This window comes from Podarcis gaigeae (assembly GCF_964106915.1).
Source record: "Podarcis gaigeae genome assembly, chromosome: 2".
In the NCBI taxonomy this organism is placed as follows: domain Eukaryota; kingdom Metazoa; phylum Chordata; class Lepidosauria; order Squamata; family Lacertidae; genus Podarcis; species Podarcis gaigeae.
In genome coordinates, this window is record NC_139679.1 from 79,128,216 (window position 1) to 79,152,224 (window position 24,009).

General features: G+C 38.2%; 1 protein-coding gene across 1 annotated transcript in view; it reads left to right on the top strand.

The window, feature by feature from the left end:
• The window catches only part of SYN2 (synapsin II), a 148,990-nt gene that overhangs the window by 100,295 nt on the left and 24,686 nt on the right, over nt 1-24,009 (top strand). Inside the window, exons 6-9 of the mRNA XM_083726815.1 lie at nt 10,682-10,744; nt 12,994-13,136; nt 19,340-19,414; nt 21,959-22,061. Coding sequence (XP_083582941.1) covers nt 10,682-10,744; nt 12,994-13,136; nt 19,340-19,414; nt 21,959-22,061 — 384 coding nt within the window. The remainder of the gene's footprint in view (nt 1-10,681; nt 10,745-12,993; nt 13,137-19,339; nt 19,415-21,958; nt 22,062-24,009) is intronic.

Sequence of the window (24,009 nt, forward strand, 5' to 3'; positions counted from 1 at the left end):
GCAAAGGGAAATTAAGGAAATTTCTGGCCAGGAGGGAAGATTATATTATTATTGTTAAAATAATATATGAAAGAAATAAGGTTCCTCTCATTTTTGTAACACAGCTGAATTTACAGTTTTGTCCTCTCCTCTTACTTTGTCTCCCCTTCCTGTGCTCAGTCATACTCACGTCTGGTGCTCAAGTAGTCAGTCAACCAGTTCCATCACCCACAGCTTTCTGGAAAACCAGGGAGCTGAACCACAATGCTGGATATTGCATTTGAGAGGGATTGTGCATACCCTCCAACATTTATCCAATGAAAATAGGGACGTCCTGTTCCATAATGATAATTTTGCTATTTATATCCCACACACATCTTATTGGGTTGCCCTAGCCACTCTGGGCAGCTTCCAGCATATATGAAAACATAGTAAAACGTTAAATATTAGAAGAAGAAAAACTTCCCTATACAGGATTGCCTTCAGATGGCTTGGGGGTTGGATAACTCCATACCCTTCAACATTCTCCAGTGAAAATAGAGACATCCTAAGGAAAAGTGGGACATTCCAGGATCAAATAAGAAACTGGGATGGCTTTTCTAAATCAGTGATGTCCCTGGAAAATAGGGACACTTGGAGGGTCTGATTGTGTTGATTGCCAATACCCATCTTACCATTCCATAGAGAGGCAAGGAAGTCAACAGGAGCATCAGTGAGGTCAGCTATTAATGCCCTCAGAGCATTCAGGAATCCCTCAGATTCTATCAGTTTCAGGGCGCAGACTATCCTGCAAAGTCGCCTGTTTTTGCAGAGGGGAACTCGCACCACCATTCCAAAGCTAACCTTTTAACAAGCCATCCATGACGGAGTAATTGTAACTCCTCCCACTACCAGATCATTCCCAATCTATTATATAGTAAGACCAGATCAAGGGCGTGATCCGCCACGAGTGTAAGGCCCTGATATGTTGAGACATCTCCATGGTTGTCATGGAACCAATTAAGTCCTGAGCCAGTCTATATAAGATGGCTGTGGTGTGGATATTGAAGTTCCAGGAATAACATAGAAATGTTCAAGAAGAAACTTGCCTGTTCATGTTATTGTTGGGGCATTTTCTAGTTTCCATTTCATCCAAAAACAAAGGGCATTCCCTAATATTGACGAAGGGAGCCCTTTCTCATGAATAAGTACAGTTTCCCTATGACATTGCAGTTTCTGTAAAATATTTATAACATCTTGCCCGTGGAAGTCAACATGCCCTAGTAAAGTGGTGTCACAACATGCTCAGTATCTCTTTCCATAAAATGTACTATGCAAATGTTATGCAGCATGTTTTGTCGCAAAAATCCAATTAACTGTTAAATCTAACTGGCCATAACCTGCTATGAAAAGAGCAATAAAACTACTCCATAATAAAAATTTCCCACAGCAGCAAAGTTTAAACTTAAATAAACATTAAGTTAAACTAATAATTCAGTAGTATATAAGGTGAAAAAGAAACCTTATAAACTAAACAAAAATATTATTGTATAATTATTGCCATATCGAACCAAAGTATAGGTTTGTTTTCTTATTTAGTAAAAACAGAATGAACTATGTTCTCATGTGTATACGGAAACCCAGGGTCAAATTCCTACTAAGCCATGAGGCTCACTGGTAGCCCTTTAGTTTTTCGCTATCTATCAGCCTAGCCTACCTCTTTGCTTGCATAGACCTGGCAGAATAAAAATAAAGTTTTCAGCAGACGTTTAAAAGTTGGCACAGAAGGTGTGAGTGTGCAGGTGGAGTGTATTGGCATTTTAGGTAAGACCCAGTGGATTCCAGTATGATGTGACTGCTTGTTAATTTAAAATTTGTCAAGGCCTTAGTGGTTCATCGATTGTCATCTCAATTCTTGAAATATATCCAGTTTGTGGTTTCTGATGCCGAATCATCTAAATGATTTTGAAAACAAAACAAAACAAAATATTTTCTGCTAAGCCATCTTCATTGTCACAAGCAAAATACAGATGGCTGAGAACCAGACCATCTATTGCTATCTTTTTAGTGCTTATAAACTGTTTATGGAACCTCAAGACTGCAAAACTGTTTATGGAACCCCAAGACTGCAAAATACATAATGATGCACAACTCTGAGAAAAATATACCTATGTTTCACATGGAAAATCATTTGGAGCCTTGCTTAATTAATAAATAAGTGGAACTCATATTTAATAGATACATTTTTTAGGTTTTTATTAGTTGGTTTGTTGACATTGGTTTTACTGTTTATATTGTGTTGTAAGTCACTTTGTATCACTTTTGTGACTATAGTGACTAATAAATATTAATAATAATAATAATAATAATAATAATAATAATAATAATAATAACCACGTATTTAAAATTCGCAGCTAGATTTTCTCATGATATGCTGTAAATTGAATTTACATCCATTTTAACCATGGATCTAAACCCTAACTATAATACATGTGTATGACACAATGTGAAACTAGTGTGAAATTGTTTTTCAATCATCGGCTCTCCTTACTATTGTTTAGTTTTCTTTGAATGGAAAAACCAAATAAGGAAGCTACAACAGAAGAATAGTGCATATGAACTTTGTGTTGCATTCAGATAACCATAATGTTTCTGACCTTCAAAAAAGACTGATTATATCATTATCTCAGTATTTAAAACATTCCCTTCAAGCCACAAATCCTCCAGAGAAAAATGTATTTCATTTTAAAAACTGGAGGAGTAAAGTTTCATAAACATTGTTGTTGTAAAAATAGGCCCAGAAGCATGACAGCTTCTTGTTCTAAACTACTCTCATAACTCATAACTTCTAGGGCACCAACTCATAGTTAGACACATGAGTTGGGCACCTGCAAAAGTTAACACTAGCACTGACTTATGGAACTGTCTATGGTTAAGACCTGGATAATAAAAATGATGCTGAAACCAGGAAATTCTAAAGTGAAAAATATCAACGTATAAAATTTAGATGCTGCAGTAACATGACACATGTCTTAGATATTTACTTTTCCGATAAACTTCTTATTCAGTTTGGGTTACTGTTTATTTTTGTGATTCCCAAGATTCTCTGGGTGAGTTGCAATAGATCTGCAAGGGTTTTTGACTCCCAATTATTTTAGAGTAATAGCTACAAAACGACCTTTCTAAGTAAATTATGCTATTGGAATGAAAATAGCTAACCCGGAGTGAACATTTGTGTAAGGACTGTGATCTTCCTTCAGTTCTGGGACTGAAAATAATTTCCTAGTCTTGGAAATTTCCTAGGCATTCTCTTCCATGTTCTTCAGTTCTAACTATGTCTTTTGCACATAGAACCTGAGATTATAGTAAAGCACAAGCCATAAGCCTGACCACTCCTGTAGTAGGGGCATCCCTTAGCAACTGCTTCACATCTACACAGGCCTTCTGATTTAAAGTTCTTAACATCAAGATTGCCTTTGCAATGACCTTTTCCCATTGTATGCTGTTCAGTGATATATCTAAAGATTAAGGAATGATAGTTTTTGCTTTGAAACACAAGAGCTGGTCTGTGACTTCCTTAGATGGATATATCAAGCAGAGCATATTAGAGTTGATATACGAGGGACCCAGATATATCATGATTATGTTCACATGTCTTGCTTTTCAGACTAGTGAGTAAAGCTCACTTAACCAAAGTCTTACCTGATTTTAAAAATCACACAGATGTTAAGTCTTCAAGAGCAGATTATGAGCTATAAAAGCCATTGGGGGTAGTGTGGAAATATCTGTATTCTTTGGTTGCTGTTATTAGACAGCGATGGGAAATAGTTCCCACTGGGAAGACTATTTAATGAAAAGGACCATGTTGATTTCTGAAGAAAACCATGAAGACTAATAACCATTTGCCTTTGCATCACCATACGCCATCCCCCCGCCCCCCAATTATATCCCTTTCTGTTCTTACTTGTTCTACACTAATTAAAAGTACAAGCAAACTGCAGTTTAATTCTATAAGCTAATTAGGGGAGAAAGGAAGAGTAATTATGGGTAGGGACAAAAAAACTCCAGCACCTTAGATATTTTCTGACAGGCTCTGCTCATTGATGTAGACAGTAAGCAGTAGAATAGCAATGAATATAGTGACTGAGGAAACGAGTGTGCTGACCTTCATGTGCCAATCACACACAGAGAAAAACTGAATAAAATTGACCTGTTTACAAGATAATGTCCCTGTCCGGACACAAGCTAATACATTTTTTTTAAAAAAATTAAAAATTAAAAAAAGCCAGAGGCTTTTTGTAACAGGATATCAGTCGTAGTTTAACTCTTATGTATGCTGCAATAGTTGCATTGCAGAGTTTAGCAATTTCAAGATAAACAACCTGATCCCATCCATTTCTGTTAGGAAGTAAGCCCCAGCGAGTTCACTGGGACATACTCCCAGGTAACTGTGAGTAGCATCTCAGCCTAAGTCCCTCAAATACTTTGCCCTTGAAAATTGTAGCTGCACACTGAAGAAGACTTGTTAGACCTCAAATATGTGGGATAGGTAAACAGTCTGCCAAAGTATTTTTAGAAGGTATTCCGCTCATTTAATTCCATGCCAAACATGAGCAAACTCCCACTGTGAAAGTGTCCTAAGGTGTGGCTCATCGTAATTTTACTTCTTGACAGGAGTGCTTCACAATAATCAATAAAGCCTTTCATTTGTAAGAAATCCAGCTTTCAGACAAAACACTTTTCAGTCTGGTATTTAGGAATCTTTAGGTGTTTTCTCATGTTAACAATCACCCTTCATTTTGCACAGTGTAATACATGTTTACAATATCTTTCACCCACCACATCTCCAAGATCACAGCAACCATGAGCCACAGAAGTCAATGCAAAATTCTAACTTCATTGCACTCTCTCCATATATTCCTACTCTCTGCTTCTTGTTGCTTAACCAGTTCCTGGTCTGCAAGAGCATCTCGCCTCTTATTTCATGACGGCTTAACTTACTGAGAAGTCTTCATTGAGTTACTTTGTTAGACTAATCACTGAATGTCCTGTGGATGCTCCTTGGTTATTATTCCATAGTGATACACTTTCCACCTAATGTTAATGCTAATGTGATCCTCTTGGTGAGTAATGAGAGCCCCAGGAACACATTTTCAATTTGGACAGTGGGGGCGGGGAAGCAGTTTGCAAAATTTGCAGTTGCAGTTTTTCAATAACAGTAGAATTAAAAGCTGCAATATGGGAATATTTACAGAGGATACAACCCAGTCTCCCACAGCTGCTCTTCCCATATGCAGTGAATTCCCAGTCTCAACAGAACCCTGTTATAATAAGTGAATGCCACCCATTGAGCCATTGGAAGGAACTGAGGCCTGTGTGCACCTCTCATATCTCTGTCTACGGATTCCTCTCACCTCAGTAAAAGCTGTTTATGTGCTAGAACCTGGCATTTGTGTATAGATCTCCCATTACTCCTAATGGCATATGTTTGGCCATGTGTGGGAATAGGGAGAAAATCTATGCTCTATTGAGTCTGTGGGAGGTTGCAGTTCCTCAATTTATTTAGTTGTGATAGGGGGGCGATTTCCATAAGACATGCCTCTGCAAGTAAATTCACTCTTATTTTATATTTCTCAGCTTTGTTCAGCTATATGAACCTCACAGATAAAGGACAAAAGTAATTTACACTAACTCAGTACGTATTAATGATGATACCTTGTAATGTGAATTATAGGTTGGGAAGCACACTTTATCTAGAGAAGCATAGAATGAGAGTTTGCAACCATTCAAATGATGAAAATGCAATTAAGTCAAAAATAAGGACATTCGGAAGTCTTATAGTACACATGAGACATAAATCTGCTGAGGATATCTGGTTATTTAGAAAAAAATAATTTGAAGAAACAAACTTATTTAGTGCTAAATACAATATTTAAAGGTGCAGTCCAACAAATCAAACACTTGACAGAATCAAGTATCGGAAAAGGTTGTTTTCAGGTTGCTGCTTGGCAGTTTTAAGCAAGTTTCTTGCAGCATTGCTTTGCAAGTAGGAGATAACATTGCTTACTTTGTGAAGAGTCTGAAATATGGATCTAAGTGCCAGGTTGTGGTAGATCATGCAGTAGACATTGTTGGTGGTCATGGATATATTTCATGACTGTTTCCTATTGAAATGAACAAATTTGTTTAAAACTTAGCATTGCCAGGATATGCCAAAACACAGCTAGTGAATTTGTTTAATTCATTCTGTACTGTTCAAGAATGATTAGCCCAAATGGAGTTGGAAATCAAACTATTTCACAAGTTTAATCATTGGAGGTTTTTTTTTTTTAACTGTTTTATTGTTTGTGGACTCTTAGACCTATATTGGCTTCATGGGCTTCCAAGCATATTCCTTCCCTGTCATCATTCTGTAATATATACAGATGCAAAACCATGTAGTCTGTGAGAAATTTCTTTTGCTGGTGTATTAATATTTATATTAACAAGTTAGAAAACTATAAAATTTGGCCAGTGTTGTAATGTAGGAATTGCCAACTCTGAGCATCTGCAAAGGCCTTCATTGGTGTTCCTGGGCAGGTACCCTGGAGTCTGAATTTTCATTTACAAAAAAGTAAGTCTCTAGCCCTTCTAGTTATCAAGCAAAATATGTGGCATCTTCCTGTGAAATAAACCAGCTTGGCTGCTCCTACCTGTCTGTGTTTTTAGCCAATGTGCGAAATTAGAGCTACTACTGATAAAGTAAGTTGTTTGGACACTAGTCAAGAGGAATCCCTGGGGTCCTAAAGAGCTGTTGCTTTACCCTCCCCTTTAGTACACCTTTCCTGTTTCTGTTTTATTTTCTAGTAGTCCTTGGAATCTCCGTATTTTGCACTTCCATTTTTCCTAGCAACCAGGATGCATCTTTCCTGTGGGGGATTCTTCTGAGATTAGGTACTCCCTAGAGGTCATTGTCTGCAAAGGCTACTACAGAATAAGGGTGGGTGGGTGTTAAAAAAACCCCCATCCCAATTGGCAAATGCAAATGTGAAAAGTTTGCAAAGGAGGTATGCCTCCTGCTGTGCAAAGCTGATGTCCAGGTACTCATGAAAAATATAATTAGTTTATTTAGCACAGTATAATTAGCTGACAGTACATTGCTATATAGGGACACGGGTGGCGCTGTGGTCTAAACCACTGAGCCTAGGGCTTGCCAATTGGAAGTTCAGTGGTTTGAATCCCTACAACGTGGTGAGCTCGGTCCCAGCTCCTGCCAACCTAGCAGTTCGAAAGCACATCAAAGTGAAAGTAGATAAATAGGTACCACTCTGGCAGGAAGGTAAACGGCGTTTCCGTGCGCTGCTCTGGTTTCGCCAGAAGCAGTTTAGTCATGCTGGCCACATGACCTGGAAAAATTGTCTGGTGACAAATGTCAGCTCCCTTGGCCAGTAAAGCGAGATGAGCGGTGCAACCCCAGAGTCATTTGTGACTGGACTTAACTGCCAGGGGTCCTTTACTTTACCTTTACATTGCTATATATGTCTTATTTCAGAAGTTTATTTGTGTTTAATGGGGCTTATTCCGAGCTAGGAAGGTACAGGATGGCAGCCTATGCTTTGGTTTAGCATTAGCAGTGGGGAAAGCAGGGCTCTTGCACCTTTTAACAGCTGTATCTGCACAATCAGGACCAGCATGACATAGGTGAATTCCTATGGTAAGATAGGCACCTGCAGGCAGGAAGCCAAAAAATAAACAATGACTGTACAGGGACCAATTTGTGTGCATTCAAAGCACATGTGGACCATTTTTTTAAATTTATTTTTTTTTTTTTTTGCCCCAAAAGAGGGCTGAATGAGGCGTAATGCATTGGGGTGGGCTTATGCGTGTTCCCCCAACACACACAATCGGGGTGCCTGTGCTGTTGCTACTTTTTTGTTTTGCCATGTCTTCCACAGCAGCCATGTTGTGTTATGCTATGGCAGCCATTTTGATTGCATTTTGTGTGTGTGTGTTTTTTTAATAAATTTTTTATTAAGCTTTTCCATAAAATCTCCAGTCATACAAAATTCCACATCACATATTTTAACTTATTGGACCTCCCTCAACTTCTCTGACAATCATTCGTAGTTAAATTTCTATCTTCACATTCCTTAATTTTGATATTGCCTTTGAATACAATATTTCTGTCCTCATTTACATTCTTGCAATATTCCTTAATTTTTCACAAAGCTTCTTTAAAACACACTAGCGTTGTATGTTCCTCACATACAGTTTTCAAATATTCTCTAAATTTCCCCCAGTCCTCTAAAAACTTATAGTCCCTTTGGAATCTGATTTTTCCAGTTAGTTTATCCAGTTCTGCATAGTCTGTTAATTTTATTCTCCATTCTTCCACGGTCGGTACTTCTTCTTGTTTCCATTTTTGAGCCATCAATGTTCTCGCTGCTGTTGTTGCATACTGAAAAAGTTTACAGTCCCTCTTATTTATGTCCGTTCTAGTTATTCCCAGCAAGAAGGTTTCTGGTTTCTTAACAAAGCTATATTTCAGCATTTTCTTTAACTCATTATATATCATTTCCCAGAACCCCTTTACTTTCTTACATTCCCACCACATATGCATAAATGTACCTTCTTTCTCTTTACATTTCCAACATTTGTTACAAGTTTTGTACATTTTTGCTAATTTGGCTGGTGTCATATACCATCTATATACCATTTTCATGATATTTTCTTTTAATGAAGTACATGCTGTAAACCTCAAATTTTCATTCCATATTTTTTGCCAGTCTTCCATATCTATATTATACCCTAAATCTCTGGCCCATTGGATCATTACCACTTTTACTTCCTCATCTAACGTGTGCCATTCCAATAAAATTTTGTACATTTTTGAAATTATCTTACAATCATTATTAACAATTTCTGTTTGAAATTTTGAATCTTTTTCTTTATATCCTTTTTCTTTCACGTCCTTTTTAAACATATCACTTATCTGATAATAGTGCAACCAATCATATACATGTTCTTTTACTTGCTCATATGGTTTCAATCTCCATTTCTCTCCTTCTTTCACCACCAAATCTCCATAAGTAATCCATTCACTCCTCATATTAGTTTTTTTAACACCTATAACCTCCAATGGAGATAACCAATGTGGGACCCCCATTTCTAATATATTTCTGTATCTGTCCCAAACCAATTAACGATCTCCGGAAGATATGGTTTTCAAACGATTTGTAGCCCTTTTTCTTTTCTTCCCATAGATGCGCATGCCACCCAAATCTGTTATCAAATCCTTCTAAATCCAGGAGTTTTGTGTTTTTAAGTTTTATCCATTCTTTTATCCAGCAAAGACATGATGCCTCATAGTATAACTTCAGATCTGGCAGGGCAAAGCCTCCTCTTTCTTTTGCATCTGTTAATAATTTATATTTAATTCTCGGCTTTTTGCCCTGCCAGATATATCTTGAAATCATTCTTTGCCATTCCTTGAAAATCGTCACTCCTTTTAGTATTGGAATCATCTGAAATAAGAATAGCATCTTTGGTAGCACCAACATCTTAATCATTGAAATTCTACCCCAAAAGGATAGTTTTAACCTTCCCCATACCTCCAGATCCTTCTTAATTCCATTCCAGACCGGAACGTAGTTGTTTTGGAACAAGTCAATATTTTTTGGAGTTAACCATATTCCCAAATATTTGACCTTTTTAACAATTTCAATACCCATTTGTTGTTGCAACACTTCCATCATTGTTTTTTTCCATATTTTTGGTTATAATTTTTGTTTTCTTCCTGTTTATTATAAAACCTGCCACCTCACCAAATTTTTCAATTTCTTCTAATATCTCAGCTGCATTCTCCATCGGTTCTTCCACCGTTGATTGCATTTTGTGGAACTTAATAAATAAAATTGTTTAATTGTATCTCCTGCTTGTGGATAAGTATGCAGTTCATACCTGAATGCAAGTAAATTGTTGATTGAAAATATAAACAAGTAAGTCTTTTGAAAACAGAAATAGCATACAGGCTGTGTGACAGCAAGCAACAATATTGGGAACTGGCCAGGGGCCACCAATCCACGAACCCCCAGCTAACCACAGGCACTAGAAAATGCCATCATCACAATGGAAGGAAGGAGCTCCAGTCTTCTGCCCTCTCTCAGGGTCTCAGGAGGCTGCTGCAAGTGGGAATTGATTGATGGCTTTGTTTTATAATTGCTACCCACTTAAGAATTTACTAATTGAAGAACAAGTTAAAAATTTATTAAGTAAATAAATAAGTCATCCCTTTTATTATTAGGGAATGGCTTGGCCCTTCTTGTACTTTCTGCTAGAGAAGGCCATGTACATGTTGGGGAAATGTACTGTACATTTATGGATAAATTATTATTCTGCAGCAAGAACCTGTTTTTTTTGAAAAAGATAATTGTCTGAGACAAAGTTTTAAGAAATATCTGAACTCGGTGCTTTTATGTTAAGGAGAGAGAAATTATGGCCTGGAAGACAGTATATTCCTTGCATTATATAAAACAAAAGGCAAGTGTGAGAGCCCCGCACCATAGTAATGAGGACAGCCTGCCTGTACCAATTTGCCATATACAGACATTCAAGACAGGCTGAATCCCATCTGCCAAGCCTTCTAATGAATCCTTTATAACAGAGAAATATGACCTTGATAATGAAATGTTCATTGATTAAGCAACCGTTTTTAAACTTGTGTTTCTTTCTTTCTTGCCCTCAGCTGACATTGCCAACATTTCCTGTTGTTGTGAAGATTGGACACGCTCATTCGGGCATGGGAAAGGTGCAGGTGCTATTTATCTATCTTGAGGGGAAATGGTGGAACTACTTTTTTTAAAAGAAAATGCTATGTAAACACTGCAGGCACCAAATTCTATAATGGAAGCATCTAAAACTTCAGGGCAGTAATTATGCAAATCCATTTTGAGACCCATGCTTAGAAGTCCATCCGTATGTATTTGCTTAATTTTATGCATATGCATAAATCCCCTGAGCATATAATCCTTTTGTAAAGTCGGTGCTTTTCAAATTGAAAGATGCTTCAAAGAGTAAGAACTATTCTTAACTAAAAATTGACAAATTACCTATGCCAGAAATACTGTGCACCCGTGAAATTTTCCTCTGCTTTATATTATTTAACCTTTTAATAGTTTTATAATGAACTGGACTTACACCCTCCCATCCATTCAGTCACTACATCTTCCATCCTGTTTACCTAGTCCTTCACCTCCTGTGCCCTTCCATTTAAACCCCACTTACCTGGCTGGAAGTCTAGCCAGCACCAAACAGCTTCAGGAAGAGGAAAAGGGGTGTGTGCTCCATCCCTTCTTTGGCAAGAGGACACAAGGCCCCTAAATATGCCCTAAAACTAGTACATGAGCTACTTTCTTCATTTTATTAGTCACACACTCCCACACAGCCTACAGATATTGTAGTAGCCTTTGAAAAAAACTAAATTCCCAGGGGATGGGGCCACTCAAGCAACATACCAGATGCCAAAGACAGGAGGGAGGGACAGATTTTCTAACTTTCTCTCCCCGCCCCTGGCCCCAGCTGTTTGCTGCTGCTAGACATACTATTCAGGTGGTTTAAATGAAAAGAAAGGCAGGTATTTGGGATTGAAGTGGGTGGGTGATAAAGGACTTGGACAATAATTCTTTTTTGGCTCAGGTTTTAATCAAAGATGGAGAAGTTTCTGATTTTGTAAAATCTATTATTTGAGTATTATAAGCCCTAAAAATAGTACACGAGCTACTCTCTTCGTTTTATTAGTCACCCACTCCCACACAGCCTGACTTTTCAGTATCATATTTTTACATCTGGCGTTCACTATCTACTCAGCATTTTCCATTCTAAAGGCCAACTTCTTCAATCAAATATGTACACATCCCTCAGAGTGAAGTATTTACTATGGGAGGTGGCGTCACAAGTGACAAAAGATCTTGGCACTAGTCTGTTGAACCTTTTAAAGAGAAGCTAACTGATTTAGTGAAATCCAAGCTCTCTCACTTAATTGGATTAGAATATACTCTGATGAACTAAGATAGTGTACTATACTGATTAAACAACCTTCTAAACCTAAGCTTTTAATATTTAGTGAAGAACAAGCATTTTACATTTGCTTTTGTTCCGTTTTCAAGTCTATAGCCAAACATCTTCCACAAAAGAATTTGAAATCTCATCTCTTCTATGCTGAGATTTACTAAAGTGCATAGTGAAAGACTTCATTGTATTCTATTGTTGAAGGGAAAGTAAGCTGGAGAAGTCAATATTTTATATGTAAAATTGTATATGTAAATTTTAGATGTAAGAAGATAATATAATTCTTTGAATCAATCTACTTTCATACCATTCCTCTGTTTTTAAAATATTTTATTCTTGAATTTGAAACATTGCCAACTGTCCTAAATGCCACCATTTGTTTCCTTACAGAAAGGTCCTAATTTTTTATTGTATTTTCAGATTGTCTGTAAACATGTGCTTCTGTACCCTTCATTGATACTGCTGGGTCAGAATTACAATAAAGCATTGCTAGAAATTAATTGTCTGCATAAAGACATATTAGAGGGAAAATGTGTTGTAGATATTTATATAAATCAATAAATCAATAATAAGTAGGGATGTTCAGTGATGTCATTCTCTATCTCAACTTATTTCCTTGTTATATAAAAGTGTGGTTGTCCCTCATATAAAGATGCTTGCTTTGCAGGGACACCATTTAAGGTTGGGGTTGAGCGGGCGACAATGAACAGCAATATACAGAACTGATTTCAAGGAATCCACTGGAATCTGGGCATTTTCCAAACATCATTTTCTGTCCTGGGAATAAATATGGCGGGTGGGGACTGAATTTTGATATGTTTTGTACATTTGCATGTTAGATTTCACTAAGTTTAAGGGAAAATGTTTAACAAAAAATAATATAAACTTGTTAAGTAAGTTCAAGAAGTAGAGTTTTCTGTAAAGTAAACCTAACAGTTCTAATCTTATTCTTTTTGTCTCCCCATGCTATAAATCTATGGCTAATAACAGGTCAAGGTAGACAACCACTATGATTTTCAGGATATAGCCAGTGTCGTAGCACTCACTCAGACCTATGCCACTACTGAACCCTACATAGACTCCAAATACGACATCAGGATCCAAAAGATAGGCAACAACTACAAAGCATACATGTGAGCAAACATTCTGTTGTTTTTTCATTTTCAGTTCCATCAGCTGTAAAGCAGGTAACAACCAGACTTTATGGCCTTGCATGAAAGTTCACCATTATCCCAGTGTGGAATCTACAGTGCATCAGTAATACTGTGAATCAGTGAGTAAAAAAATGGGGATTCTTAAAAAAAAGGATATTAAGAAATTGAGAAATTCAGATTAGAATAATTTATCTGTTAAAGTGATGTGCAGTAGAACATAAAAACAAAACAGAGGGATTCTGCACAATAAATTAAAAAGACAGGGATAGCTTGAAGAAACATCCACTGGAAATTGCCCTAGAGTTATTTTCCATATTTCAAAATAACCACAAAATCCTAAAGGGGGGGGGGACAACTCTCTTTTCAAGATTTTTTTCCTTGCGAACAGACAAGCAAATTATTATCTATGAATCACATTGAAAGGTTACTCAGAACAGTTATCTGTTCTGAAAATTATAATGTATAATTCTCAAATTACTTGCCATAAGGCAAACCAAATATGTAAGAAGTTAGATTGACACTGAACCAGGCTGTTGATGAAAAACTCTGCAAGACTATGCAGAACTCCTTGTTAATCCAAAGGCAATGTGTCTAATTCTCTACTTTGTGTAAGGTGATGTTACATAATATATTTTTACAAAATGACCCACTGCCAAGTGATTTAGGAAACATAACTCATAAATTCAGTCCATTGTCTTTAGCCAGTATAGAAGCAATTTCCAAGCACGTGGTTTGTAGGCGTTTTATAAGTTTCTCTACTGAATACCTATCAATAAGTGCCTAGTTGTTATTGGCTTGTGATGACACAAAAGTGGGTTTTCCCACTGATGGTACTGGTGTTATAGAATGCACTCCCTGCTGTAATAGGAGAAGGGCTGTCCCCATTGGCATTCTGCTGGCTTTTGAAGACACACCTGTTTACACAGGCATTCCCTTGATCTCCCGGCCCAAGTCTCCAGCTTTCATTACTCTGTGTTTTAATGGGATTGTTTTATTGAGTATTTTAATTATGGCTGCTTGTAACCTGTTTATATACTTGTAGAACGTTTGGAAACCTATTTCGGCACTAGATGGTATATGCGTTATTAAATAATCATTAAAATAATACTCAGGACGAAAGGAAACAGATTTTATTAGGACATGATGAAAGCCCATTTCATCAGAGGCATGATAAGTGATTCTCAGTTGTCATATATATATATGCATGTTTAAAAAGGGTAATGTAAGGGTTGCAGGTTATGTGACAACACCATAACAAATATCATTAGCCTTTTAGGTGTCACCCCACCCCCACTTACAAACAACCCATTTTTGTGCAACAACATTTGCACAGGCTACCGTGAAATATAAATAAATAAATGGACTGGTCTTCCCTCGCTCGGGGATGCTGCCTGAGCGAGAAAAGGCGGCTTTCAGTTAACCAGCCAGGCGGGAGATGCCTTCCCCCGCCTCCACTGTGCATCCACACACCCCATCTGGCAGCGGTTCCGCTGGGCATCCTTCTCAGCCCTCGCCCTCCATGGCCAGCTGCTATCGTCAGGCGCACTGGCTCCCTTCAGGGAAGCAGGGAAGCTCGGGACAGGCGGGACACAATTTCACTTATGTGTGGAGGTTCTGGAACGTAGCCTGTATGTAAGTGGGGGGATGCCTGTACTTTTGTTGGTCAGGGTCTGCGTAAGAGTAGAGCAGGCAGCAAAAGGTTAGGTCCTCTTCAGGAAGTTGCCAGGGCCAATCAGGGGGGGAAACACCTTTCTTTAGCCTTTAACCTTTAGTTAAATTTAGGTAGCTACTGAATTATTTAGAATATTATGTCCCTTTTCCCAGCCCCAAAAAGTTGTTAGAACGGCTTGCAAAAGAATCTCACTATACTATATACGGTACATCCAGGAATAGTTTCAGGAACAGAAATAACCTGACGTTGATATAGTGTCAGGTTTATGCAGGCAGCATTTCCTACTCTCATCTTTGGTCTTCCATGGTGACACACTTTGGCCACTGCCTAACAGAGGGCAGAGCCCACTCAGGACTAACAAGGCAAGAGAATGATGCCAATTAACAGGAACTTGCTCAGCTCTCGAGAAAGGCAAATCTTCCCTAGCTGGCAGTTGCCAGTTGCCAACAGAAGCTCCCACTTAGGAGATCTTCTGAGACAAGGGAGTGGGGCAGACCATCTTGTAGTCAAGAATGGAGGCAGATATTCCAGTATATAACATTCTTTATCACACATTACCAATGAAAATTGCAACAGTCAAGTCATATTAAGAAAAATCAGGGGAGTAGCAACAGTCTAAGCAAGGCTTAGCCCTTACCGGAGACTTCACCCACGTGTCCTGCCTCTCCTTGCTCTGCCCACTTTTCCATAGCCAGATTCATTTACGAAACACCATGCTTTTCTTATAGAAACTCAGATTTTCAGAAAAGCTTCCTTCAGAAATCTTATTATTGTGAGAGAATATAGATACAAAAATTGATCCATGGGAAACCTGTGGTTCTTGAGATGTTTCTGGACTACAGCTCCCTTCAGAGCCAGTGTGGTGTAGTGGTTAAGAGCGGTAGTCTCGTAATCCTGGGTAACCGGATTCGCGTCTCCGCTCCTCCACATGCAGCTGCTGGGTGACCTTGGGCCAGTCACACTTCCTTGAAGTCTCTCAGCCCCACTCACCTCACAGAGTGTTTGTTGTGGGGGAGGAAGGGAAAGGAGAATGTTAGCCGCTTTGAGACTCCTTAAAGGGAGTGAAAGGCGGGATATCAAATCCAAACTCTTCTTCTTCTTCTTCTTCATCATCGTTGACCATTGACCATGGAACTGAGGCTAATGGAGTTTTAAGTCCAACAACATCCGGAGGGGCCACAGTCGCTGCCATAGTTGGGTCAAACCCGGAAGATGTCCCATTTTGGTTTGTTGCTGAATTTTGTCCAAATTGGCTTTTCTGCCCAGGAAATCTGAGAGAGTTATGATGGGATCTAGCAAGTTATCCTCCCTGCCGGTGGCTGGATCAGGGTAATTTCCTTGTCCTCAAAACTCCTGTAGATGCAGTGAACTGCATATATTGGAACCTCTCTGCTGCCCCTGAGAATTTATATGGCAAGGCAGGGGCTACAAGGCTAATGTGTATGTTTAGATGGGCCTGTTTCCTGTAGCAGTACAATTGAAAATGAAGCAGCGTCATAAAGATTATATTTCCTGTGAACCTGGGAACAAGCTCTTTATTGTACATAGACCTTGAGAGAGTTGTTAAAGGATACTGAAGGAGTAACTAACCTACATTAAATGATCTTGAGTGTGTACCCATTACTGTCATTCCATTTGGACCCTACCATTTCATTTCATTCCACACTTTACAGTCTCTTTCTATTATTATAGTAACATGTTGTGGAATAAATCACATGCTCTATTTCCACGGTCTGTTTAGTGCAGGCAGTCAATTCAGTTCTCAATGCTTTTATTGTATTCGTTGTCTTAGCCGCAATGACTACATTATTCAGTTTGTTTCCCATTTCTGTTTTATTGCTTGTTTTCATTTCAGCAAGTTCCTAAGTGCATTGAATAGTTCTGTCATGTCTGTTAGCCCAGCTGCACTTGACTCGCCTCATCCTTCTTCTGTAGCGCAGCTTTGATGCACATCAGTAAATGTCGTTCGTCTCACTTTTCGATTCCACTACCATTCATAGTGATCATTTTAGACATCCATGTTATTTTTGCAACATGTTTTAGAATGTTTCGTTGAAATAGGGAGGAAGAAGCTCACTCACCCTGTCCAAACACAAAGAGGAGCAAGTAGGAAGCCGTGGGAAGCGAAGAATTTCCTAGCTATGGATCCTTGTAAGAGTAGCTAGATACAAAAGCATTAAGAACATTGATAAGAATTTCTCCTCCACTAATAAGTGCCCTGAAAATCTACAGCCCTGCTGCTAAATTTTAATTATATCAGCCTCCATGTCTTATCCTTATAATATTATGCAGCAGATGTGGAACACAGTTGTCGGTTCTCATGTTACAGTAAGCCAGACCATGGCTTGATGTGGACATGCAGGCTCCTGTAAAGGAGATCATGGCTACTTTGTCCCTCTCTGGTCAATCATCTGCTGCATTGCAGTAAGACATGCTTTGACTTAGCATGACATCTGAACCTGGAGCCATGGTTTAGATCTCCTGAACAAACCACAATACGTAAACGAGAGCACAAACCTTTGTTAGAGCTTGAGATTTCTCTGGAGAGTTAAACCATAAGCCTGGTCTCGGATGTCGCACTTAAGCCAAAATCTGGCATACCTCAGCACAGCAGCATAGGAGCAAAATGTTTGTGATTCGCTTGCACAGAGCCCGGGCTTATGGCATACGGCCATCATTTGGTTTATCATGATACGCAAATCAGGCCAGTATGGCTTGTGTAAATGTAGCTTTGGGATTTTGTGTGAGTTGCAAGTGAAGCAGGGAGATTCAGTCCAGGTTAATAATCAAGAATAGCAACAAAAGACATAACAATCATTGCCATTTTATTGGAAACGTTCCAGGGATTGGGTGCAACTGACCTCTCCTCAAAACGCAAGGGTACGTATAGAAGGACCTCTGAAGATGCTCTCAGAAGTTCAGAAGAACTCATGTGGGAATAGGTTGCCCTTTAGCTGCCAATGTCTAAGCTGTGTGGGATTTTTAAGGTTAATACCAGCACTTTCAATTGTGCTCAGAAATGGATCAAGAGCCAATAATACTATATAGTGATTAAAAAATGATGGTTCTTAGGACCATATAATGTTTTTTTCTGAACAATATACCCACTGTTGAAATTGTTCAAGTTCTACAGCAATATTGTCACTGTTCACAAACCATGGCCTCCAATACAATGGTAGATTTAAACATATTTTGTGAGAAGTTGTTGTGTAGTTAGTTTTTCCATTTCATACTTGTACATTATTTTCAGTTATAATTTATCAAGGGAAGGGGGGTGTCTAGCCGAATATTACAAACTGAGGGTTCGTCCACACTTCCACTTCCCCCCAGGGAAACCCAATCTTTATTGCTGAATCAGAAATGCCTCAGAAGCATGGGACAAGTGGAAAATCTCTTGGACCTGTGCTTTCTAAGCATGGGGCAAGCAGCAGTGAGGATGAGCCCTTAGAGACAATTTCCTTTGACTTTCACAGTTTAATCAGAGTTAAAAATTAACTTGGTCCATTGACTCTAAATCAGCATGAAACTTTTATTACGCTTCACATGTTCAGATATATTTAGTCAATAGCTTGATATTCCACAGCTGGTTTTCATTTGTGAGTGTGCTTTTAACACAAGCACAGAATATCGAAGAGCCGCCACAGGAAATATAAGCTATTTTAGAGTTTTAAATCTACTATCTAAATATCTACTGTTGTAATCTTCCGTGGTGTTATGTTGTAGTAGGTAGAGAACTCGCATTATAAGTGACTTATTATATGCCAGTTATCAGATAACTAGGATATAGTATGGAGTCAATCCAAATACCACAACTCCTGCAAATGTTTAGAGATTCCTACATATGGATATGAATATAAATGCATCGCTGTTTCAAGGAAACACCATGGGGTGAAAAGGAAACAAACACAGTAGGAACAAAATTGCACTCATGTTGGATTTTCTCATATTACCATTTCTTTCTCCAAAACCAATATACTAAAGGCATAAATTTATGCATTAATACGGAAAAAACACACTGTTCTAAATTATAATCTGTTCTATAGATTCAGACCTCACAGTGTGATGATGAATAGTAAACCTCTGTATAAAGTCAAATAATTATTGTTACAGAACACAAATTATGGGTCAAGCCCATGTTACTATTCTGCATACAGCAGAGAAGTTCTCACTTTTAGCACAGCTGTACTAAGTTCAAATTCATAATTTTATTCTTTTTTGAAAATATAACTTATCTGAGTCAGGAAACATAGCTATGGGTTGGTTCAGAACACAAATAACATTTATTTTCATGAGTGTCTTCTTTCCTGTACACATCAGATTTAAATGCATTTATTTATTTATTTGGGGAGGTAGTTGAATATAATGTTTGTTTCATTTTAATCTTTTTGAAAATTCCTTGGCATGCTATTTCTTTTTTAAAAAAACACCCAAAAGTTAGCAATTAATAAGCTAATGATAAGAACAAAGAGGTTGATGTGCTGCTTGCTAAAACATTTATATTTCTCCACAGGAGGACTTCAATATCTGGAAACTGGAAGACAAACACTGGATCTGCAATGTTGGAACAAATTGCCATGTCAGATAGGTAGATGCGTCTTGATGCAATAAGAAATCATGGATGTACCTAATTGGAATAATAATAATAATAATAATAATAATAATAATAATAATAGGAATACAGCTGAAATTATTAGAAGTGTTGTGGTTGTTGTATGTGCAGCACCAGCATACTTTTGCTAACGTTGCATCTGCTCAAAGTTTGAGTGGATGGAGAGCAGACATTTAAGGGAAAAACTAGCCCTTTAATAGATTATCTGAGAATTTATTATCCAAGAGCTTCTATCCTTCTCTTTCAGCTTTTGCTTTCCATTGCTATTTATATTCTTACTTGCATGGAAAACACTGAAAAATTCTTTTTTTAAACACTGATAAACTGTTTAAAATCAACATCAACTTGATATCAATAATGTTAATGTTTCCCCCCACTCCATTCACCTTGGCCCTCTTCAGTCATTCTCTACACATATAGTGCATGAGTGGAGAAAGAGGGTAATGGAACGAGTCTCAACTTCATGTGTCCTGCTAGCCTTCCTGACATTCATGTGTATAAGCTATGTGCACATAAGTGTGCCTTTTGAGATCTTCTGCAGAGAGGGTTGAAAATTCTGCTGTCCGTGCAGCCCATTGTTAAGCTCTTGGGGGGGGGATCCTATTCAGGTCACAATGTTTCAGGACTTCAAGATACTAGATTATCAGCTTTGAAAAAAGAAACCCAAACATTTAGAACAGCTAGTTCATGTTAACAGCTTATAACAGTAGGTGTTCTATGCTCCAAGGCCAAAAACAAGAGTTTTCATGCATGACTTTAATAAAGCAAGCTTTAAAATTTCATATCTGAGCTTGTAAGCTATAACCCAGTCAATTGCAATTGTTGAGATGACAAACATAAGTGAGATGCATATCATATCCTGAAAGGTGGAAAAAGGCAATAAGACATAGCTTCCAGAAAACAGTAAAGTGAGAAGATTATAATTCCACATCTTGAAGGTTTATTATGGGAAATGTTGACCAATTTATTCCTACCCCTTTCAGAGGGCCAAACTAGATGTTACAAAGATGATGTATGGAATAGTTTCCATATATATATATATATCTGAAATTCAGGAGAAGAGGCTGTTGAATCCCGTTCTCCCCAGCCGTTTCTTCTCTCAGCTTCATTCCCGCCGCCCACCAGCTGCTTTCCACCACCACCAGGACAATTATAAACTGTAGTTTGGCCGTAGAGTGTGAGAACAAAGGAGAAGTACCCTTTTGCCAAAGTGGCAAAAATTGGAAGTGGCCCCTTTGGTGTATGTTAGAAATTGTATGCTTTGGATCTGCATTAGATTGCCTGACTCCTAAAAACAACAACACTATGCATACATGTTTTTACTGAGCAGCCTTTAGGCTCAAGGCAAGCCTTCCGTTCTTAATATTTGTTTCCATATGTGGCTGTTTTTTCAGCTTTATGCATTGTATATGAAAACTGACTTCAATAAGATCTTCTGAGTGTTTCTTTGGTTTCATAGGAATAGCCTTTCAAAATAAGGTTCCTTTGTTTGGTTTGGTTTTTCTCCAGATTTACCATTAAAAGAAACAACACTTCTCCTAGATTCAAGAGACTATAGCACTTTACAGCAAGAATGGCTTATAAACAAATAAAGCCAATTATGACGGTCAGCACTTCTACAGATGTTGAATTTGACATGCATCCAAGAAACAACTTCAGAAATGAAGTCATACGAGAAATAAGCCACTCCTTTCATTCCACAAGATTTCATCAATAATAGTTCAGACCATTTTTGCAAATGTCTGTGCCTAGCTTTTTTATTTAAAGAGAAACCATTCTACTGGAACAGATTTTAATTAGTAACAACAATAGATAGCAGGATGACCAGTGTGGTGCTCTGCAGATGTTGTTGAACAACCGTTCCCATAATCCTTGACCATTGGCCATGTTGACTAAGTCTGATGAAAGCAATTGTCCAACAACATCTGGAGGACACTTCTTTGTTTGTCCTTTAAGGGTATTCAATTCAAAGCACATCGCGTTGGTTTGGGTAAGTCTGACTTCCAATCAAGCAGGTTTAGCATCACAGCCAATTTTCAGGCTGCTTACCATGTTACACAGTGGCAAAGGCCTGTTTGACCGCATGTACATGCACCAGGGACCTTCAGTCAGTGCTAATTACGGCTTCATGTGCTGATATGTTAGAAATGACCATGCTTTGCTGTTTGCACATGTTGTACTTTTATGGTTCGGAATATAATGCTTTATGTTACAGTCCCATTAAAAGAAAGCCTGACGCTGAACTGAGGGCATTAGGATAAGTAAAGTTGCCAGGGTGAGGGCAACTCAGAAGCACAAAATATCAGATGTCTCAGATCTGGTTCACTTATGCAACAATCTCCCTTAATGAGCAATTTGATCATCAGAAATATTTGGAGAAGGTTATATAAGAGCTAATGTGGTGATGATTTGTATTAGCACCAAGGCACGGTTACAATCTAAATTCAAACTAATATAGCTAGAACACTATTGTGACAAGATCATGCTTTTGGCTAAAGTGAGCTTCTTTTCACATTCCAGGTACAAGCTCTGGATTGACAGCTGTTCAGAGATGTTTGGAGGTTTGGACATATGTGCTGTCAAAGCAGTTCATGGCAAGGATGGGAAGGATTATATTTTTGAGGTGTGGTATATGCTTTTCCTCTGCCAACACTTTTGTTGTTGTTGCTGTAAGATGTTAAGGAAAACCTCTGCTCCTAAAGATTACACTTGCCTTTTTTTGCATATTGCAGTAAATGGCACTGCTTGTGGGAAGGCACAACTGTTTTATGATGTGGTGTAAGCTTGCTTCTGAATAGGATCAAAATACTTGCATTGTATTTCCCTAATCCTTCTGCTTTCCATTTAAGTGAACACACCTCTACTGCTTTAGTGCAAGATTTATAGTCCACCTTTTCCCAAGAGAAATCGCCCCAAAATACATCTTTATATAAAAAGGAAAAATAAGGATACAGTAAAATTCTTCCTCTCCCCCCCTTTAAAAAATTATCCTGCATTATAATTAGATAAAACATACTATTGTATGCTCCTGAACAGTCGAATGTCTGTCCCTGATAATTTGTGGGATAAACAAATGTTCTTTAATTCATGTAAACCACACACCACTTTGGATTACTTAGCAAACAGGATGATTTTGAAGTTTGGTAAGTCCATCTGCCCAAGGATGCAGACTTTGGCTTGGGTCCAAAGGTTTCTAGTAGAAGCAGAAGGACACTTTACTCACATGAGTAGATTTTCACAGGTCTCCTCCCAATGCTGCACGCCATTCCCAAGGCTCTCCCAACTCTTAGGAACAAAAGGTCAGGAAAGGCATATTCCATCAGCAGCATGTTGCTAGCTTTTATTTTATTAATGTGATTTACATAAACTTAAGGCTCATCACAGTCAGGGTTCAGGCTTTGTTATGGGTTGGACTGAATGAACCTTGGTCACCCTGATCAAGACCGTATTATTATTACCGTACTTGATCTCTCAACAGCTTTTAATGTCATTGACCATGATATCTTCCTTTACCAGCTCTGTGAAATGGGAAACAGGAGCACTGTTCTCCCTCCAGTTCTCTCTCCAGGATTGGTTTCATTGTATAGCATTGGACTATTGTCTCAGAGCCCCTGGGTATCATGGAGTGGGGTGTCTCAGGATACAATCCTGTCCCTACTGCTATTTAACATCTACATGAAGCCACTGGAAGTGGTCATTGGGAGTTTTTGGTGAGGTATCATCAGCAAACTCAGTTTGCTGGTAATACCCAGCTTTATTTCTCTATAATGCATGAATTAAGAGAAGCTGTGCAAGCCTCTCTATGCCTAGACTTGGTGGTGGGTTGGATAAGGGCCAGTATCCTGACTCACTCCTGACTTTGGTTGGTGGGTTCCTTAATCTACACAATTGGTCAATGACCTACTTTGCATGGGGTTCATTCCCATAAACAGTAGGCTCCATCTTAAAATCACTTTTTCTCTGCAACAACATTGTTGAGTAGGTTTTTAAATTTCACCATGTAAACTCTGGTTAAGAGAGAGACCAGTGTAGATAAGGGATAAGGAATCTGTGGTGCTCTAGATGTTACTGGACACCAGTTCCCATCATCTCAAGCCATGTGAATTGTTTGCTGTAGCGGGATTCAGCATGTTTTTCCATTTGCAGGCTAACAGCATGTGCTGTTGTCCCCTTCATTTCTTTTTCTGGTTCTGGTCTCCTAATCTTATGACTTGTTACTTAACCCTTTCTGTCTGCCCAGAATTTATTTTTGTACTTTTACAGTGCATTTCTTTATTTGTCTACTCAAAAGTGAACTCAATGAGGTTCAGTCATACTTTCTTCCAAGGCTTACCCTCAAGTATTTGTGTACAAGATTGCAGCTTCAGGCTTATTATTATTATTTTGCAAACTATCTTTTACACAAGTCTCAAGGCAATTTACAAGCATGCAATAAAAACTACCATAAGTAGATTTAAAAGCAGTACAAAAACAACTTAATATGGTTTCAAAAACAACACAAATTAGCAGCTAAGACTGTTTCTTTAAAAGAACACACATCAACATTTTAGGTTGATATTTTGTTATATATC